Source organism: Rhamphochromis sp. 'chilingali' (assembly GCF_963969265.1).
Source record: "Rhamphochromis sp. 'chilingali' genome assembly, chromosome: 20".
NCBI classification, from domain to species: Eukaryota; Metazoa; Chordata; class Actinopteri; order Cichliformes; family Cichlidae; genus Rhamphochromis; species Rhamphochromis sp. 'chilingali'.
This window is the reverse complement of record NC_137947.1, coordinates 14,839,485-14,858,941: the sequence shown is the minus strand read 5'-3', so window position 1 is coordinate 14,858,941 and position 19,457 is coordinate 14,839,485. Positions and strand designations below refer to the sequence as shown.

Below are 19,457 nucleotides of genomic sequence, written 5' to 3'. Positions count from 1 at the left end.
GGCTTAAAACTTGCCTTTTTGATAAAGCATATAGTTAGGTCTGGATCAGGTGAATCCTCCCTTAGTTACACTGCAATAGACCTAGGCTGCTAGGGGCTCTCATGATGCACAGTGTTTCTTCTTCACACACGTCTTTTCTCTTCCTGCGTGTTTATACACCACTTTCCTTTTGAGTATTAGTTATAATTCATCTCTGTCTCTCTTCCACTGCATGCCTTTGTCCTACGTTTGTCCCCTCACCCCAAACTGGTTGCGACACACAGCCAAGCTTTTTCATGTTAAAAGGGAGTTTTTCCTTCCGACTATTGCCAAAGCGCTAACTCACAGGCGATCATCTGATATTTACTGTTTTCTTCAAATTATTGCAAGGCCCAATTATTGTGTAATTTGGCATATCACAGGTTTTGTTCCTATTTCCCTTTACTGTCAGTACAAATACAGTATCGTAGACTATTGTCTGGTTTTGCATCATATTTTACATTAGACTTTTCTGCATTCTTGCAGTTTGGATTTCAGCAAATCCCAGGAGAATTTTAAACCTGCATTTTGTGTGTGCTCCACTGCGTGAATGTAAAAAAGTTTCACCCGTGCAGATAGAAACTAAACATTGAACAAATTCAAAACCTTGTACATGTACTATAAGTTTCTAGAAATTTATTCACATTCAATCATGCACAGCAGCAGTTTTTACCTTTAGTCAGTATTGCCAGTAAAATAAATATCTTGTATCTACAGCTGGAAATATTTTTTAACATTCAAAAATATACTTCAAATTAAATTGTCTGTAGCTTACCACATCGTGCTGTTTCATACATTCTAGTCAACAGCATTACATAAATGTAAAGGACACTGTGAGGAATAACAAAGCTTTCACATAGTGTGACTCTGATAGAGCACTTTTTAAAGTGTGTGATATCTGGTGAGTTTCTAGAGCGTCTGAGGCTTCACTTTCATTGCTCCATACTGAGTCCAGCTCCAATCCTGATCCTGCACAGAGAAGCAACATATTCGCTCAGTACTTTTGTGCCAGTCTCCAATAATTAGCTGTTAATTAGTGCTCTAATAAAAAACAACTTGGTAATTTGCTGATATACATGAGCAGAACATAAAAACACATCTCTGCCATACCATAATACTGTGCTCCATCTCTTGGGTGGCGTCTTGCAGCAAAGACGTTAGCTGACTCAGATAACGTTGATTTTCATCAAGTAAATGATGAACTGTTTCACTGAAAGAAAAAACAGACTATAAGGAGGGTTGGGGGTCTTTTTTTTCCCCCTACAAACTGAGATTTTAAAGACCAAAGAGTGACCTCTAGTGGTGGTTTTGTGCAAAGATTCATCTTCTAAACTACACATAAAATCCTTACATTTGGGAGATAATCTCAAAACAGTGTGACAGATTATTGTAGCTGTTAACTTCAGTAGTATTTTTCAGATATTAAACTGATCTCACCTGTCAGTGGAAGGCTGTGTAAGTGAAGGAGATGGAGAACTGCTCTGGGCCTGAAAACACAATCACACCCTGTATTAGCAACAGTCTCATTTGACTATATTCAAACCTTTATGTTCCCTAAACACTGCTCATCCCCAAGAATATTTTCTGCTGTGCCAACTATTAAATGCTTACACAGGCAATCTTGAGAAGGTACCAGAACTCTCTCTGTCTCGACACTTGCATCTGCATCACTACTGTTTCTGCAGTTGTTATGTTTTTTAACGCCTTCTCCAGTTTAGGGAACAAATCCATGATGCGCTGCTTACACACCAGAATTGTGCTACAGAGAAAGAGAAAGATGGAAAAAAAATCACACGTGGCCCACAGGGAACTGTAAAATTGTGCCTTAGGTGGGCTAAACTAGACATGTTTGTGTGTGTCTGTTAAAATTAAACTTGCCTCAGGTGGGTGTACATGTCTTTCAGCACTCTGTCCTGGTTCTGAACTGTCTGAAGAATGGTCTTTACCATGTCTGAACTGTCACTGTAGCCATGTGGAGGGTCAGAGGCTGCAGAAGACACACTTACACAATCATGTACATAAAATATTTGGATATACTACACAACTACCATAACTTCTGTTTTTTAATCTAAAAAAATTTGAAAAATCTTTTGGGACCAAAATGATACATTTGATCAACAAGACCTTTTGCACAGTTTGTAACTTGTTTATTAGAAGCTTTATCAGAATTACCTGCACTCTAATTGGCAAAAAGCATCTCTGCTATTTTATTTTTGGAATGACTTGTACTTACTTTTGCATTTAGCCTTAAGTTGCTTGTAGAGTTCAATAGCCTTTTGCTCACTAAACAAGTAGACAGAATAAACACATGCATACGGCAGTTATTTTTAAAGGATATGCTTACATTTCTCTCCAAATAATCATGTATGATAAAATCCCTCCGAAAAGTATTCTGATGTTTACGTGAAGCTAATGTGGACAATTAAGACCATTTTCCATTTTTATTTTTAGTCTAATAGGGATTTCTAAAGAGTAGTATAAGCAATAAAGTAAATTATACAGTACATAAGCCTCCCTTAAAATATAATCCAGTTCTTACACTGGACTTTTACTATGGTGTTACAAGAGAGGGCTATAGTATAAGTTTGTATCACAGATATACTCACAGCTGCTCCATCACATCCCCTTGTCTCCTAGCAAAAGGACTCCTTTGGAGCTCCACAATCTCCGAATGTAGAGCCACTATCTCTTCATCCAGATACCCCACATCTGCAACCTGCAGAAAAAAAACCAAACCAAAACACTCTTAGCTGTCTTTAAACTTTAAAGAAAGTTTGTGAAGAATTACTGAATTTAAAACCGCCTCACCTTTGTAAATTCATCAGCTTTCTCTTCATTTTCATGCCATTTCTTCAGCATTTTTTCCGAAGCTTCAGATAACAACAACAGCACAACAATAAGATATAGTCAAGTTAAGACTTCAGTAATGAGTTAACAGTGTTGTAACAGGACAGTAGCATCCACTCACAGATCCCAGCCTTGCTCTGCTTGGTGTACTGCTCAAGGTCATGCTGGATGCTCGTCTTAAAGAAAGACAGTTTGGCTTGGAGCTGCTGCGACTGGGAGAACAGCATGTTCTTGTAGCGTGTTAAGTTGGTGTTGAAGCGTAGCAAACTCAGCCTACGTAGACACATACATGTTAAAACGTTTGAGTACCTGAATGCACACTGCTCCAAAAGACAATTAAGGGATCACTCCTTCATCACAGTATTACACAAAGTCAGTTAAACTTAAGGAATGAAACATAAAGCATTGCAAATCTATTTCACCTGCTTTGGTGCAAATAAAAGTGGTGCCCTGTTCTCTTGAGATGAGATCAGGTTCTTCTAAGGCCCTCTCCAGCGCTCATTGTTCTCAATATCTCGTGGTATCTCTTGGTTTGCTGACGCTAATATCAATGACAAGTGCACTTGCAAAATGCAAAGCTCAGTCAGGAGGGATAAGGAGAAAGCAATGGTCTTTGGCCACCACCTGCTAAACTTTTTGGGATTATCTTTTTCTGTCTTTTTAGCGCTCCTGTTGTCACTTTTATTTGCACCAAAGCAGGTGAAACAGGTTCACAGATTCACAGTTTGTCCAGTGTGCTTCCCAACTGGACAAACTGATGTAACCCACTTTGTGTTTTACTGATTTGACTTATTTACTGATTATCAAATGTTCAGGTAATTTCTTGAAGTAGTGCATTTTTTATGCGTGGTGTTTTATGTACTTACATAGCAGCCCTCTGCCCTTGGTATAGGCGATTGTAATCCTCTTTCAGTCCACAGATGTAGCTGACCGCTTCACCCCACACCTTTCTAAGAGCAGACAGTGGCAGCTGTGTCTTAGTCTCCCTCACTGAGACCATAGAGAGTACACAAAGTTAGTTAATACCACATTGATTTAGACACCACATTGAAACAATTTTGCTTCATGCTTCTAAAAAGCATTCACAAAGACCCAAATCTCATTATAATTATGCACACTGCCACCTAGGTTTGTTCACTTCCTGTAATTAACCTTTATGTAAACATTATGTAAGATCTCCATCAGTTAAGAACCTCATAAAGATATACTAATTTAACTAGATGTTTAAGACAGCTGAGGGATATTCATGGATCTGAGACTTTTAAAAGTTAAATAAATGGCTTCATGTAACCACTCACAATTTTCTTAGTCACTATCTTCCAAGGCTAAAAGACAATCTCCAAAGATCTGCTGAGTAATGTTTACGAGCTCAATATACAGTTTTATAGCTCACCAATAAAGTTGACACTGTCTGGCAAAGGTCTGGCAGTCAGCGGTCCAGAGTACTTGGTTAGGCTCTTATCAAACAGGTAGACTATAAAGGTGTCCCAGCCACGCTGAAAGCAGAGAATGAATATTGTTCTGGGTATAATCATGTGTTTAAGCAATGTTTAATGTTTAACTAATAATCATCGGTAATAACAAACACTCTCCTGCTGGATTATTCCAGAGACTGGAAACAAGTCATTCCTATATATTCAGCATTGTCAGTAATAACTGACTAATCTGAATTGCTTAATTTTTACTTCGCCCTTTGCTGGATTCAGCTGGAAACAGTCGATTCCAGTTAAATTTACCACACTGTTAAAACATGACAACAACAAAGCAGTTTAACTCTGGAAAAACCCCAATATTTCAAAACAACCAAAATGTTTAAGATGAAAAAAAAGTAGGTCACAGGTCTGCACCTGTTTCACATTTCATATTTGTTTTTATGTGTCACATACCAGTCCATCTGGCAGACAGTGCGCGAGCGGTCTTCGAGGGTCAAGGGAGATTCCCGTCTCCAACAGCAGCTCCTGACTCAGCGGGGGGATGTGACTCTGAGTCTGCGTCTGCAGGCTAAGCTGCAGGGAGTGTAAACTATCCTCAGCACCCAAAACCACTGAATGCAGCTGGGCTGAGGTCATATCCAACACATGAATGATCTGAAGAAATAAATATGCAGAATGACAGGCTTCTTTTGCTTGCTATCCTTTCTCAGTCCGGTCACATGTATAAAACCACAAAAGCATTCCATATAACCTGGTTTAAGTGAGTCTAGCAAGGTTCAAAATATTAACCTTCATGTTGAGAATATTCTGCAGAGCTGTGTAGAAGTACGGCTTGTTTGCGCCAGGATCCAGGCCGCCACCACGCATCGCAGGGTCCCACAATAACAACATTTGGAGAAGAGACTCGACTGGTTCCAGCAGCGGCCTTGAAACAAACTCAGAGAGGTCAGATGCTACTTATAATGAAAGAAGCTCAACTGTTGGGTACAAAAAGTGTCTTTTTAAGTCTACCTGCTGAGATTGTTGGGATATGGAAGATGTGTAGAAAATCTGACTTCTCCATTCATATCTTCTACTGCCATGATGTCTTTGGGACCTTTGTTCTTGACTTTGCTTGTCCTACCAAAGCAGGAAAACACGTTAAAAACAAAGCCCATGCTCTCTCTTTACATTACTTCTACTTTTATTAACAGGTCTTCACATTACACAGGTGTTTTTTCTATCTATGAAGAGGATAAATAACAGTAATTAAGGTAAAAATCCAGATAGGGAGCCCTAAATTTGTCATAAAGCCCCAGTAGAAACACAATAAAGGCAGATAATTCATCCATGAGGATGATACAAATGATATGAATCATATGTTCTGGCATTTTTGACCCAATTTTAAGGGACATTTTAGTGATACATGGTAGACAGCAGTATACACCACCATAACAAAAACACAAAATGAGTGAATATCTTCTGAATGAATGGTGCACCACTCCTCCAGTGGAGTCACAGAGACTTGAGTAAACATTGCACATTTTAGCTGCTGTGTCAGCAAGTGATGGAACGACACCTTACTAAGAGGCTTTATTTGTATTTACGTAGCACATCAGCTGCGTAGAGGTGTCAAAATCAGAACGTTTACCAGTGATGTTTCGATTTCTAGCCCCATATTTCTATTCCTAGATTCTACTGGGGTAGTTTTGCATGATTCAGTTCAAAATATTCATTATATCGTATTGGGTCACATCTCTTAATCTTTTCAGATTCTTTCAGTCTCATTGCCATCGGTGTAAAGAAAATCGAGTATCTAGCCTTGCAATCTGCCTTTACGAACATTTGTGAAAGACTGGATTTCTCTAATCAGCTTGCTGAATTTTGAATGTGGCTCTGTTAAAGCTGTTGTCATCCACCATTACAACAAGTGAGTTTGTGAATTTTCTTTCAAGATTAGCGGAAGTGTTTGGGAACAGCACCAACTCAGCCACACAGTGGCAAACCATGTAAAGTTATAGAGTGGTCACCAAGTGCTGGGGCGGATAATTGCCAGCACTCTGCTGAATCATTAAAGTTGTAAACCTGCAGTTAATGATAAAATCAACACAAAAACTGTGCCCCAGGAGCTTCGTGGCACAGGTTTCTATGGTGGAGCAGCTCTTGTAGGTTTTAGGAGTAGGTGGCCCGGTCCATATAGTGTATCTCTTACACTGGTGCAGCCCTTCAGTTCATCCGCTATCCAAAACAAATTGTTTTAACTTGTCTCCCTTTAGGCCAATTTTCTTCTGATTGCAAAAAAAATATGTGAACATTGGGTGGGTGGGAATTCAGTGTTCACAGCCAGAGTTATGTGCCCAGGATGAACAAGAGAGTACCTTGAGGTTTTGACTCAGATGTTACCTTGTACGTCATTTGGTCTCTTTATTTGAAACGCTGACCACGTTCACTCTGAAAATCTACCATTGTAACAGTATTTATATGACAAAAATAAGGAGAGGAATAATAAACTCTCACATTATAGAGGCGTTAATGGCCTTACTAATTTGGAAGTTCACTAACGCCCAGATTCCCGAGTATTCATGCATCGTTGCTATGTTGACTCACCATTGTACAGGCTGCATGTGGTGAAGAAAGGGGCGAAAGCCACAAGTGCATTCAAAGATTACTGTTCCAAAGCTCCAGTAGTCCACCGTTACAGTGTAAGGCTTGTTCTCAAACAGCTCTGGGGCCTGGCATACAGACAGACAAGTTAATAATAACAGGGTCTGATTTTTAACATACCGTATATTAAAAACACATTGACAGCAAAGGAATATATTTGTGAAACAACACTTACCAGATATTGGAGAGTTCCAACAAAGGATGTACAAAGACTGCCCTGATCTAAGTCTTTTGCATAACCAAGATCAATGATTTTATGCACGTGCTGGAGGAAACATATTTCCATAATGAAAGCAAGGAATACAAAGTCATATTATGTGTATTCAAAACTTGTGCGTGCATGTACAAAAGAAAAGCTAGTTTACCTTCCCATCAATCTCTTGCAAAACTATGTTCTCTGGCTTTAGGTCTCTGTGAATGACCTTATTTTCATGGAGATATTGAATACCAGAACCTGTAAAATTGTACAGATTATGCATCAATATGTATGACTTTTTTAAATAATGTAAAACTGATTAAAAATATTACCAATGTCACTGAGCAGTGCAAGGACTTCACTCTCCTTTAGGCCACAACAATTTTCTGGTTTATTCAGCACCTGAATAAAGAATTATATTGGTTACTTGGATACTTTAAAAGATAAAAAAGTGTTTAGGGTTTTTATTAAATATCCATGTGCTACCTTGCGTAGGTCTCCTTTTGAGCAATACTCCATGGCTAGCAGTGGTAGATCATTTATCGCAATGGAGCTCAACTCTGCTGGAACATCTCTGGCCTGAACAACGTTCACGTGATTCAGCCTGCACATAAAGAGCACCAAACTCGCTGTCACAGTAGAAAACAACACAATGTACAGTGAAATAAGTTCAAATAACACCCTGTCTGTTCAAACAGACAATTACTGCTCACTTCTTCATGATCTGAATCTCTCTCGTCCAGCGGTCTTTGTTCTTAGAGTTCAGCTCCAGTCTGCAAAGTTTCACAGCAATCTTCTCTCCTGACTCCTGTTGCGAACACATACAGGGAGTTAAAACAAATCAAAGGCACACCCGGTTCATGTTTTCAGAGATGTACAGATGGATGACAGAACTTACAAGGTGCTGGTATAGGTAGACGTGCCCAAAGCCTCCCGTCCCAAGTCTTTCCTTCCTCTCCCAAGAGCCACAAGGCTGGCTCTGTTTGAGTGCAGCCCGCTCCATACTGTCAGATCTGCTGCAATCACCAGGCACCAGAGGTAGTTTGTAAGGGCCTTCAGCTATCAGGAAAAAAAAGTTTTTAGGTTATTATTTACATCTTATCTGTTAACAGGTAATGTTAGCAGTATGGTGCTCTGTACAGTATGCGTTTATGCAATAGTGCATTCTTATTCTATTCATTCTTATGTGAATAACAGAGGTGAGTAAATCCATTTAACATGGTTATCATATACCAATTTATATAATCTTCTACACTTGAAGCTAATTGCTTCTTATGTAGTTGTTGGTTTATTTTTTATGTTTTATTCCTGCTGTAATTACAGTAACTAAGGCTTTATAATACTGTAGCTAACTATCTGTTTTGGTCATTTGTTGTTGTTGGACGGTTGTAACGATTTAGTGCCAGTCTGATAACTCAGAGATAACTTGACTAGTTGTACATTCTTTTAAATTAAAAGCATAACCTGCTTCACAAATGTAATCAACTTACCTGTGCAGAAGCTCAGAGTCGGCAGAGGAGAGTTAGCTTACTTTGTATGTGTCAGAGCATTGTTGCTTCAGTTAGCTTTAAGTGTTGTTTACGGGTCGTTTTCCTATGTAGTGTTTAAAATACACCGACTCAGCCCGCGAAAATTCACTTTTACCCTACTGGACCATCAAACAGGGCTTCAATGATGAAGTTTGCGTGGTAGTTCTTTCTGTAGTTTTGGCCGGCAGGCAACAACGACTGAAAAACAGCTCGTCTTCGATGTAAAGTGAAAGTACACTCTCTCTGACAGGCAGGCGTAGTTTCTGCGCATGCGTAGCAGGCAGGCCCAGAACACATGGGGGTTTAGGTCTGTCCACTTGATGGGGGATTTCCAAGCAACTCAGTGAATAATGGGTCACGTTTTTCTTTTAATTTCACAAAATTATATATCAATATATATATATGATGATCTGGGTTGTTTGCTTAACGACAAAAGCTGTACCAATTTCTTACCAAGAATAAACGTTTTTCTTTTAAAAAATAGTAATGTCTTCATTTCCTCACTAGGTGGTGCAATGTCTACAGCTACAATCAACCGGTACACTGCACAAGCTGAAAGACAATAGGAATTTATATACAGCACTGTGCAGAAGTCTCGGCCACCCCTCACTGCCTAATATTTTACTTCCAAGGAGACAGAGGTTATTTTAATTTTAAAAGTGATCATGAGTAGTAGTTCTTAGAGTTTTTGAGGGTCTTTTAAAGTTTTTATCTGGAGATTACTGACTACTTTTGACTCATTTTCAGTCTACTTCCTGTGCCTGACCGTTTTCAGTGGAATCTTTTACAGGTCACTTAACACTGACTTATGAATCATTCAAGCATAAAAACACTAACTGAAGTGATGAATCAGTGTTGTGGCTAAATGTAAAAGGCAACTTTACCACAACCTACCAAGCAATTTTAGATTCTCTCTTCGGGCTCTTTGTTACTAACGGCCTGTCACATAAACACATATTTAGCTCCCATTTATTTAGGTGATTATACAAAAAATACCAAAGATAACCCAGTTTGATGGGCATAAAATCACGGATTCCCAAAGAGTTATTAGTCTAAAACTCTATTGGTGATAAGAGGACAAAATAAGAAATAGCATAAATACCTAGAGCAGATGATGTAATAAATTAATTAAAAATTGTATTGTCTGGGATAAATTACAATTTCATCATTTCTTGTAACATGAGCTCAAAGAAGAAGTACAATAAATGAGGCAATGTGATTGCACCATTCAAAATGTGATTACAAGCTGATGTAATGACAAAGCAGTGTTGATACTCCTTCCTGCAGCTGTCTTTTCTGTTATTGCATTTGCTGTCGGGTTTTAAAAACCAGACAGATTTCATTAATCAAAGTATGTGATTGCGTGCAGGTCTCTTTCAAAACTGCTTACTTTTGAAATTCTCAAAACCTTTCTTATAATAATTTCCCTGAAAAGCAGAAGTGAGTAATTCGTGATTGAATACAGAGAACCTGAGAACACAGGTGACACAAATTTCTCATTAATCCACTATTCATGTTTTATTTTAAGTCAAGTCAAATATATGTACATAGAAGAGAGAAAGAGAACAGCTGTTGATCAAAGTGTTACACATCTAAATGAATCAAATAACTTAAAATGATGTGAAAAAATGACAGAATTTAAGGAAGGAAACATAAAGTGAAAGTACCTCAGTAAACAGAAGACATCTAAATAAAAATTATTATATTAGTCAAGTCTGGATAACAGGAAGGCATGGATAGCTCTCTCAAAGACTCTGAAACAGAGGAATGGCTTCACTTCTGCAAGTAGCTATGGATGGAAGAAGCATTACTCTGTTAATGTGTGAAACATTAGATTAAATTTGCTCAAAGTGTGCTAAATTGTAAAAGAACTGAGGTCAGGACCACCCAATGCAATTACTTCTGTGTTTTGGTAATCTCAGTTGAAAAAATTTAAAGGAATCCATGACTTACCATCTTCCAGACAGACCTGTAAGGCCTTCAAAGAAATCATGGATTATGCTTCAGTAGCAGGTAAATCTGTGAGTCATCTGCATACCAAAGAAAGGAGATCGAGAGGGGATTTTTTAAACTAAGCCCTAGACTTGCAATAAATTAAAGGATGGTGTAAGAGGTGTGATAAAGCTATTCCTCTTTAAAAGAATCTATATTGAAATGCAAAAAAAAAGAGAAAAATAAAAATAATAATTAACTTCTAAAATTAAAAAGTACAAAACTCAGATATGAATTCTGATTATTTAAAGATGATTCAGTCAGAAGTGCATGCATTTCTGCAAAGTTACTCTATTCAAATATGGTACAAGATGGAAAAAATATGAATCTACTTTTGTTCTGTGAAGGTGTGTGTCATTATCACCTCTTCCACTTTATTCACACAGATGTTTATCATGGTTCCCATTGGTCTAAAAGTGTATAAGCTAGAAAACCAACAGGATATGACATGAAAGCTAAAGAAGAATACGTCATGTTGGCGTGTCATATAAAGACTAGTGTGTGGGAAAAGCATAGATAAAAACTTACTTTAAGCTACTCAATAATTGGAAATGAAAGAAAATTCAAAGAAATGTTATTTTATTTAAGTAAAACAATTCAGTACTGCATTTTTGTACTAAAAGAAGACCCACCCTTTATTTACAGTAGCATTACCTCTTACCATTGTAGCTCAGTAGTAATAATTAAAAGATTAACAGTCCAAAAGAACTGTGCAAGAGTAAATCAAAGGCATAAAAACGAAACTCCTGGAGTCAAAATGACAAAATCAACACTTCGGGTTGCAGCTGACTCCAGCCACAACTATCCTGGGTTTCCCAGGGTTGGGTAATTTTAACATGTAGTTCCCCTTTTGGCTGAACACCTGGCTGTGTTAGTTAAATTAGGCTTTTATTGCATATCTCCTTTCAGAGGCAGTAATGTCTTGGCTTACCGTTTCATTGTGCTGGACATGAGTCCCAAACATTTTGCACAAAGTGCAAAATTTGGCTATCATCATCATCATCAAAGAGGAAGCGTGACTAACACAAGCATCAAATGAGGTAATTTGTTCAGTCAAGAAATTTCCAAATAAAATTCATAACAATGGCTATTGTTGTACAGGAAATAGTATGAGGCTGTTAGTGCGCAGAAACAATGAGAACTTTAACAGCTGCTGCTTTTCTTTTCTTTTTTACAAGCAAACATAGGTGCAATTTGTGAGGGGTGGGAGGTTGTTTGGGTTTTTTGTTTTTAGTAATAAAGATATAAAAGTCTATAAAAAAAGAACTGGTAAAAATGTTTTGTTTTTAAATTTATCATTCTTCAGCAGAGATTATAAATTAATGCAGCAAGGAAAAAGAATATAAAAGGCTGTACAGTCAGTTTTTCATTGTTATTAAATTTGCCTCTGTACACCTCCATGGTTGATTTTTAAATAAGATTAACTTTAATTTAGGTTTAATTTGAGGTGTTTTTATTTTAAAAAATTGCAATTTTTGTAGTAAGGCTCAAAGTAATTGGATGATTGACTTGAAAACAGTTACACGGTTAGCACTGTTGCCGCACAGCAAGAAGGTCCTGAGTTCAATTCCACCATCAGGCCGGGGTCTTTCTGTGTGGAGTTTGCATGTTCTCCCTGTGTTTGCGTGGGTTCTCTCCGGGTACTCCGGCTTCCTCCCACCGTCCAAAGACATGCAGCTTGTGGGGATAGGTTAATTGGATAATCCAAATTGCCACTAGGTGTGAATGTGCGAATGAGTGTGAATGGTTGTCTGTCCCTATGTGTTAGCCCTGTGACAGACTGGCGACCTGTCCAGGGTGTACCCCGCCTTTCGCCCTATGACAGCTGGGATAGGCTCCAGCGCCCCCCGCGACCCTGAAAAGGATAAGCGGAAGCGAATGGATGGATGGATGGACAGTTACACGGCCAGCTGAGCCCACACATTTGGTAGCTTTTCACTAGAACTGTTAATACAAGGTACAAAGAGCTGTTGGTGCACATGAAGGAGGCCATCATTAGGCTGAAAAATGAAAACAAATCAATTAGGGAGAGAAAAACTTTAAGAGTGGCAAAGTCAACAATCTGTAGACCCACAGGACTGCTTCGGTGATCATTGCAGATTTATTTCCATAACTAAAAAACAGTTTCATAACATGCAATAAAGTCAATAACATGATCTACAATCAAGAGAGGATTTCATGAATGCAAATACTGAGGGTTTAAAACTGTCAGTATCTGCATGTTCCAGAAAACATCTAAACTAAAAGAACCCGCACGATTAAAAAAACAACAACATATCTTTGGACAGATAAAACCAAAACTTAACTTGTCCCAGAGTGGCTGGAAGAAAAATGCATCAAGAAAGAGAGGCAGATTATTAAACTTTGTCTATGTCCAAACTGACTGTACGTAGAAGTTTGACATTGCATTTTTAATGGTTAATACATTTGAAATCACTTTTTCCAAATAAATAAAAAAATCTTTGTTTGCTATTTTGACAGTCTATAGACTTTAAGGCTCTGCTATAACACACACAGCTAGGACAAACATACAGAGTCCGTCAGAGCTTAACATAATAGATTTAGAGCCTTAGACTAATCTCTGAGCACAGTCACTGTAATGTCATGAAAGCAGTACAGACGATATTAAGCAACCATTGTCAGATTTTCAGAACTTTCATGTAAGCTCCATGTACACGAAAAGATTATGAAAAATGCTGTACAGATTAGAGACTTATTCTTACATTTTGCAATTTATTAAACTTATTATTACATTTTTTTTCTTTTTTGTGGTCTTATTTTACGTTTTTTTTTGTTGTTGTTTTGTTTTTTGTAACCGACTCTGTCCACAAATTCTGGACAGCAATTCTTCAATCACATGTTTCAGTGTACACATGACCAATTTTGGATATATTTTTTTTTTATTTTTCTTAAGAGGAAGGGGCTGTTCACTGGATGTGTGTCACAGGACATGACAAATTCCCTCCCACTTGCAGTCACGGTAATTTAAAAGGGAGGAAACACAAGCAGAGTCACAGCAGAAACACCAGAACAACCATCAGTGTGAGCCTGAGTAAGTAAACAGTGCAAGTGCATATCAGAAGATACAGAGAGGAGAGTCAACTGGAAGAAATAATAGTCTTCATTGGCACTGAAAGTCTGGAATTAAAGGTAAACACTTCTCTTGCAAAGTGTCTTAGACTTTTAGACAGTCAGCTGTTTTAGTTATATTTAAGAATGAACATGATTTCTTAGATATGAAGCTGTTTGATGTCAAACACAGCGCACTGAAAGTTAACCACACAATTATTTTCTTATGTCATTATCAAATTGACATTGTGTTCTTAGAATATCTAGAAATTCATAGTTTGAACTGCACACATTGCAATAATAATGTGATATAAGGTTGTGCGCAGACTTTACTGTTAATCAGCGTAGATATTGTGCTGTTTGTAGTGCTAGATTGTTTAAAGTCTGCACACGATGGACATCCTCTATCTGTTGCTCTCACATTAAAACCTTAAGAATGCAGCGTTTCGTCAGGAAGTTAATATCTATGTCAGTGGCATGGCGAAAGAACATGAGTTTGTGTTTGTTTGTATGTTTGTATGTTGAATATTGAACTGGTTTGGCATGACATTAAACATTTCGTCACTCTTCACATTTAAAAACCGGAGCAAGAAAGCACACGGTTTCGTAGCGGTCACACGTCTCCGTCATGTGTTGAACGATAAGCACCATATAAGGGGACAGCAAGTTTCCTTCCATTTACCCACGATTGTTGTGTTCCTTTTCTGTAAATTCACAGACAAAAATATCCCCAAAAAACAGAAGCAAAACAAGAAGTGAAGATGAATCTCTTTGTCCTCGTTGCCATCCTTGCAGCGGTCAGCGTGGATGTGGTAAGAGGTGGTTTAAGAGCTATTCTGATGGAGGTCAGAAGGTTTTAAATTTTTCAGTATGACTAAGTTTCTCTATGCTTCTTTCAGGCTTTTTCACAAAGATCATCCAAACAAGCAAGACGTAAGTCATTTCAGTGGGTTTAGGTAAAGTTCTTAAGGTTTATACTTTGACAGCATGCATTAAATGTTCTCACCCCTCTTTGTGCTGTGATCTGCAGAACGGTGTCTGTCTGGAGATGGGAGTGAATACAGAGGAAATATTGACAAGTCATCCACCGGTCGCGCGTGTCTCTACTGGGACAGGGTTAAACCTCAATGGAAAAATGTAAATGGACTTGGCAGACATCGTTACTGCAGGTATGCTTTGGGCTACCAATGTGAAGTTTTTATACTGTATGTCTGACAACAGGTAACCCATGTTTAATATGATTGTACTTGAACATTAGGAATCCTGACAATTCTGACATGCCATGGTGCTATGTCACAAGAGAAAGAAGGACTGTGAAAGAATACTGTGATATTCCCACATGTAAGTCTCATATTGGTGATTTACTTTTTCTATTTGCTATATTTTATTGAAGATTGGTTTGAATTTTTCTAATGCTTTCTGTTTTCTATTCCAACAAAGGTTTTGCACCACTACAGACGCCTCCTCAACTACCTGTAGATACAGGTAATTTTGTTGTTTAAATCCAGTTTTTCCTAAATCACAAGGTATGATTCTCTTTATTAGCTCCCGCTGACTTATCCCATGTGTCCTTCCAGAGAAAACATGTGGAGAGACATCTGAGAGGAGGATTCATAAAATTGTAGGAGGCTCTTTCACACCTATAGAGTCGCAGCCATGGGTTGCTGCCATTTTTCATAAGCGCTATGGCTTCCTCTGTGGTGGCACTCTCATTTCACCAAGCTGGATTCTCACTGCAGCTCACTGCTTCTCTGATGGGTGAGAAAACAAAGCACCGTGTTATTTCCTCCAATGAAGTCATCGCACTGTAATTTCAAAATCATTCATGTTGGTGTGTGACATGTTTACACATTTGTGTGTTTGGTTTTTGTTCAGTGAGAATACCAAACTCACACATCTGTCCATATACCTGGGAAAGAGTGCCATTAATGAAACGAATGCCAGTAGTGAGCAGAAGTTTGCTGTGGAAAGACTCATCATGCATGAAGGATATAATGATATTACCTATAAAAATGACATAGGTGAGCACAAACTCTGTTGTGACTAAACTGTGCATATACACATACAAAGAACTGCTCTGAGCACAGAACTTACGGGTGTTTTTATTTTTACATTTCAGCTCTGATTAAGCTCAAAAGCAGAGATGGAGGACGTGCAGCTAAATCAGCTTCTGTACGCATAGCTTGCCTTCCTCCATTTCACACTGAGCTACCTCCTGGATTTACCTGCACCGTCGCAGGATTTGGGAAGGAGAGCGCAGGTTAGTAGTACAGGACCTCCATCCTTTAGACTGAGCTCTGCTCTCTCAACCTTTTCTCACATTTGACACTTTGTTGCAGGCTCATTCCAGTTCTCACAGTATCTGAAAAAGGCTGAGGTAAAACTGATGTCCAACGCTGACTGTAGCAAAGAAGTGCACTACGGAAAACGCATCACTGAAAACATGTTCTGTGCTGCAAGCCCTGACTGGAGCACTGATGCCTGCAAGGTAAGGACAGGGCGCAGGGTATGCCATGGGAAACAAGACATTTGAGCTGGCTTTAAAATATACATCAAAAGAGAAGTGAGTTAGAAGAAGTGGTAACTTGAATTGCAGCATGCATCATAACCTTTGACAGCTTTAAAGCGGATCTGAAGAGTATTTCTTCCTCTTCTTGAAGAAACTTGCTAACATTGAAAAGTGCTGAATAGCATAATGTCAGATGAGTTACCTTTAGGTTAAAATTTGTTGCTAGTTGTCAACCTCAAGACATGTCAAGGGTTACCTTCTGAGTATATTTTCACAGTTTTCACATGAAAATATTTGTTTGTCAGGGGAAAAGTGAATCAGGAAACAAAATAATGATAAACCTGGAAATTTTAGTTAACACCTGGCTGTTTTGCCCTTTTCCGCAGGGAGACTCTGGCGGTCCTTTGGTGTGTGGAGCATCAGGTCGGATGTTTCTGTTCGGCGTGGTGAGCTGGGGTGAGGGCTGTGCCTTGAAAAATAAACCAGGTGTCTACACAAAGGTCACCAACTACAACACATGGATCGCAGGAAAAACAGGACTCATCAAATACGCAAAAGGACTGATGTATCCCCTGAAATGAAACTGTCCCAGAATCGTATTTATTTATTAAGTGTTCCCTAAAGGCAGCAGGCTTTTTGCACATGCAAGCAAGTGCAGATGTTGCAGGTTTTGTTCTGAGAGCAGCTACCATCGCTTACTGTGAACATGTTTTTGCACTGAAACGATTTAATGTAAATATTTAAAAAGAGTATTTTAAAAACTGCTTTAATTGTTGGTTGCATTATATATTTTTATTACTTGTGCATTTTTCAGGTATTCTGCATATTTATTATTGACTTTTAAAATAAGCAATTAGGAAACATATTTATGTCAAATAATTTAATTTCATATAAAAGGCTGGTCCTGCTGTTGATGAAAATATATATATAATAAAAGCTTATTTATCAACTCATTTTTACTGTCTCTTTTATCCCTGGGTTATATGTATAACAAATGGCAAGGCCACTTGTTTTCCTTTTATACAGAAATAAAGAATTTCACCCGAGTAGCTGAATCAGACTAAGCTAAAGAGTCCCAAAGTCAAACACCAGAGGGCACTGTTGTGTGAAATTTTCTTTTTTTAGCCTCAAAATAAAGATCACAAAAGTATTTTAGAGCAAACAATAGTGACGTCTGATCTGTTTCATATCTGATCTGTGTGCTGTGTAGCAGTTTGGAGACAGAACTCAATAGACTAGAAACACAACAGGGGTCAAAACAAGACACCAGACTAGATAAACTGCTTTGCATTTGTCTTCTGTCACAGATAAAGCATTCTTTGTCTACAGCAGTCTGCTGTAGATTGACATCCAACCACTCCCACATGCCCTGTACTATAACTTCAACCACTCCTGCTCTTCCTGCTCACTTGTTTCCCATACCCTCCATAGCTGTGGTTTTCCAGACTTTTAGAAACCTGGCGCTTGCAGAGGCATACTCTGTGACTGCATCTGCTAAAACTTCCTTACCTTATCTCATTATCCTGCTGTACCTGTAACACAGATTAACTGTCTGGACTTGAATCTGTGTTTCTAGCCCCAATTTATTATTTAGGCAAAGGCTAAAAATGCATTTGAATACAAACAATTTTAAAAAAAAGATAATGCATGAATGGTTAATAAGAAACAAAAGTCTTGAGCTCGATTCGCACGTCAACAGATTAACAATTTTTATCTTTTACACTTGGACACAATTAAGTATGTGACATTTGGTAATTTAAACCAGGAAATGTCATCATGTGATGGTGCTGGATAAAATGTCAGGGGATTACTAAATAAGAACATTCATCCTTACGAATGTGTAGACCGCAAATAAAATTCAAGGAACCTAATCAATTATTAATCGAAGCATTTCTATAAAAACAACAAATGTCAAGCTGTTGACAGTTCTCAGTGAAAGTGAACTCAGGAGATCTTCAAAGTCATTATGCTAAATCCTCAACTCATCTTGTTGCAAAGGAAAACATATATACTGAACTATTGCATGCAATCATCACCACTGTTTATTGCTTCCAAGTGGTCTTGAGCAATAGTTGAAAGTCTTTTCCAAGGTTTTCTCTGACTGTCTGACTTTTGTATTTATTTTCAGCCGACTTCTTCTACCTGACAACTTTCAGAGAAGAAAAAAAGAAAAAAAAAGAAAAAAAAAAGAGAAGAATCTTTTTCTTTGCTTATTAAGCCACTTAACACTGACCTATGAATCATTCAAGTATAAAAAAACATCTAATTAAAAGGATTAACCAGTGTTTTCCCTACACATAACAAACAGTTTAGCAAAGAAATTTTAAACTGTATCTTTAGTGACTTTGTTACAATCAGCCTGTTGCAAAAACAAACCATTTATTCTTATTATAACAGGCATAAAATTATATTTTTTGCACCAACACAGTGATTCACCAAGAGCTATTAGTTGAAAACGTGTCATACACCAGCACAATGTGATTTGTGTCCTTAAATATAATTGAGGAAACTGGTCAAGTGGAAGACAAAAGAAGAAGTAGCAGGCCTAAAATAACATCTACAGCAAATGAACGATATCTGAAAGTTGCATCTTTAAGAAATAGCAAAAAATCCAGCAAATCCCTGACACCAGATGTGAAAAATACAACTGGGCCTTCAGGTGATCCATCTACTTTTCACTAAAGCCTTATCAGAAATGGTCTCAGTGGATGGGTGGTTGTCAAGAAGCCATTCTTAATGAAGGGAATGGGGGAGAAAAGGCTGAGGTATGCCAAATTACACAAGACGCAGTTCAAACAGGTGTGATGGATCCAAATTTTACATTTTTGGTTAAAATTGTTGTTAACATGTATGGAGCAGGTCAGGAGAAAGCACAGCAGTGCATGTCTACTGTAAACCACAGCAGAGAAAACGTCAGGGTTTGGAAATCTTTCACTGGAAATCTTTTCAAAAGTGATGGAATACAGAACATAGAAAAGTACCATGCATTACCATGTAACACTATCTGAAAAGCATCTGATTAGATCAAGGGTGACTAAAGACATTTGCACAGCACTGCATGTTGTAGTGGTATAGTAAGAAACTGTGGCTTATGTGCAAGTGCAGGCAGTGCTACTAAACATGGTTCTGCTGCACAGTGGCCAAACCTCATATCTTCTCAGACATACAGCATGACTCACAATATGACCACATACCACAACAACAATCACTCAAAAAGAAAT

At 38.1% G+C, this 19,457-nt stretch overlaps 2 protein-coding genes across 2 annotated transcripts; one reads left to right on the top strand and one right to left on the bottom strand.

The window, feature by feature from the left end:
* Positions 1–645: 645 nt before the first annotated feature.
* LOC308388857 (inhibitor of nuclear factor kappa-B kinase subunit alpha-like) lies at positions 646–8,917 on the bottom strand. Its single transcript, XM_080869812.1, has 22 exons — positions 8,628–8,917; positions 8,036–8,196; positions 7,851–7,945; positions 7,624–7,741; positions 7,470–7,539; positions 7,307–7,395; positions 7,117–7,206; positions 6,885–7,009; positions 5,310–5,417; positions 5,088–5,223; positions 4,752–4,952; positions 4,259–4,361; positions 3,732–3,855; positions 2,987–3,138; positions 2,827–2,888; positions 2,625–2,734; positions 2,252–2,301; positions 1,897–2,005; positions 1,630–1,777; positions 1,456–1,505; positions 1,129–1,228; positions 646–987 (listed from the first exon to the last, which is right to left on the bottom strand). Exons 2-22 carry the CDS (start codon positions 8,138–8,140, stop codon positions 928–930), a joined length of 2,205 nt encoding a protein of 734 aa, XP_080725938.1. The 5' UTR covers positions 8,141–8,196; positions 8,628–8,917; the 3' UTR covers positions 646–927.
* A 4,758-nt stretch (positions 8,918–13,675) lies between these two features.
* plaua (plasminogen activator, urokinase a) lies at positions 13,676–17,044 on the top strand. Its single transcript, XM_080868222.1, has 11 exons — positions 13,676–13,808; positions 14,446–14,539; positions 14,627–14,660; positions 14,758–14,896; positions 14,986–15,068; positions 15,168–15,212; positions 15,305–15,485; positions 15,603–15,748; positions 15,847–15,987; positions 16,067–16,215; positions 16,623–17,044. Exons 2-11 carry the CDS (start codon positions 14,489–14,491, stop codon positions 16,815–16,817), a joined length of 1,164 nt encoding a protein of 387 aa, XP_080724348.1. The 5' UTR covers positions 13,676–13,808; positions 14,446–14,488; the 3' UTR covers positions 16,818–17,044.
* The last annotated feature ends 2,413 nt before the right edge of the window (positions 17,045–19,457 follow it).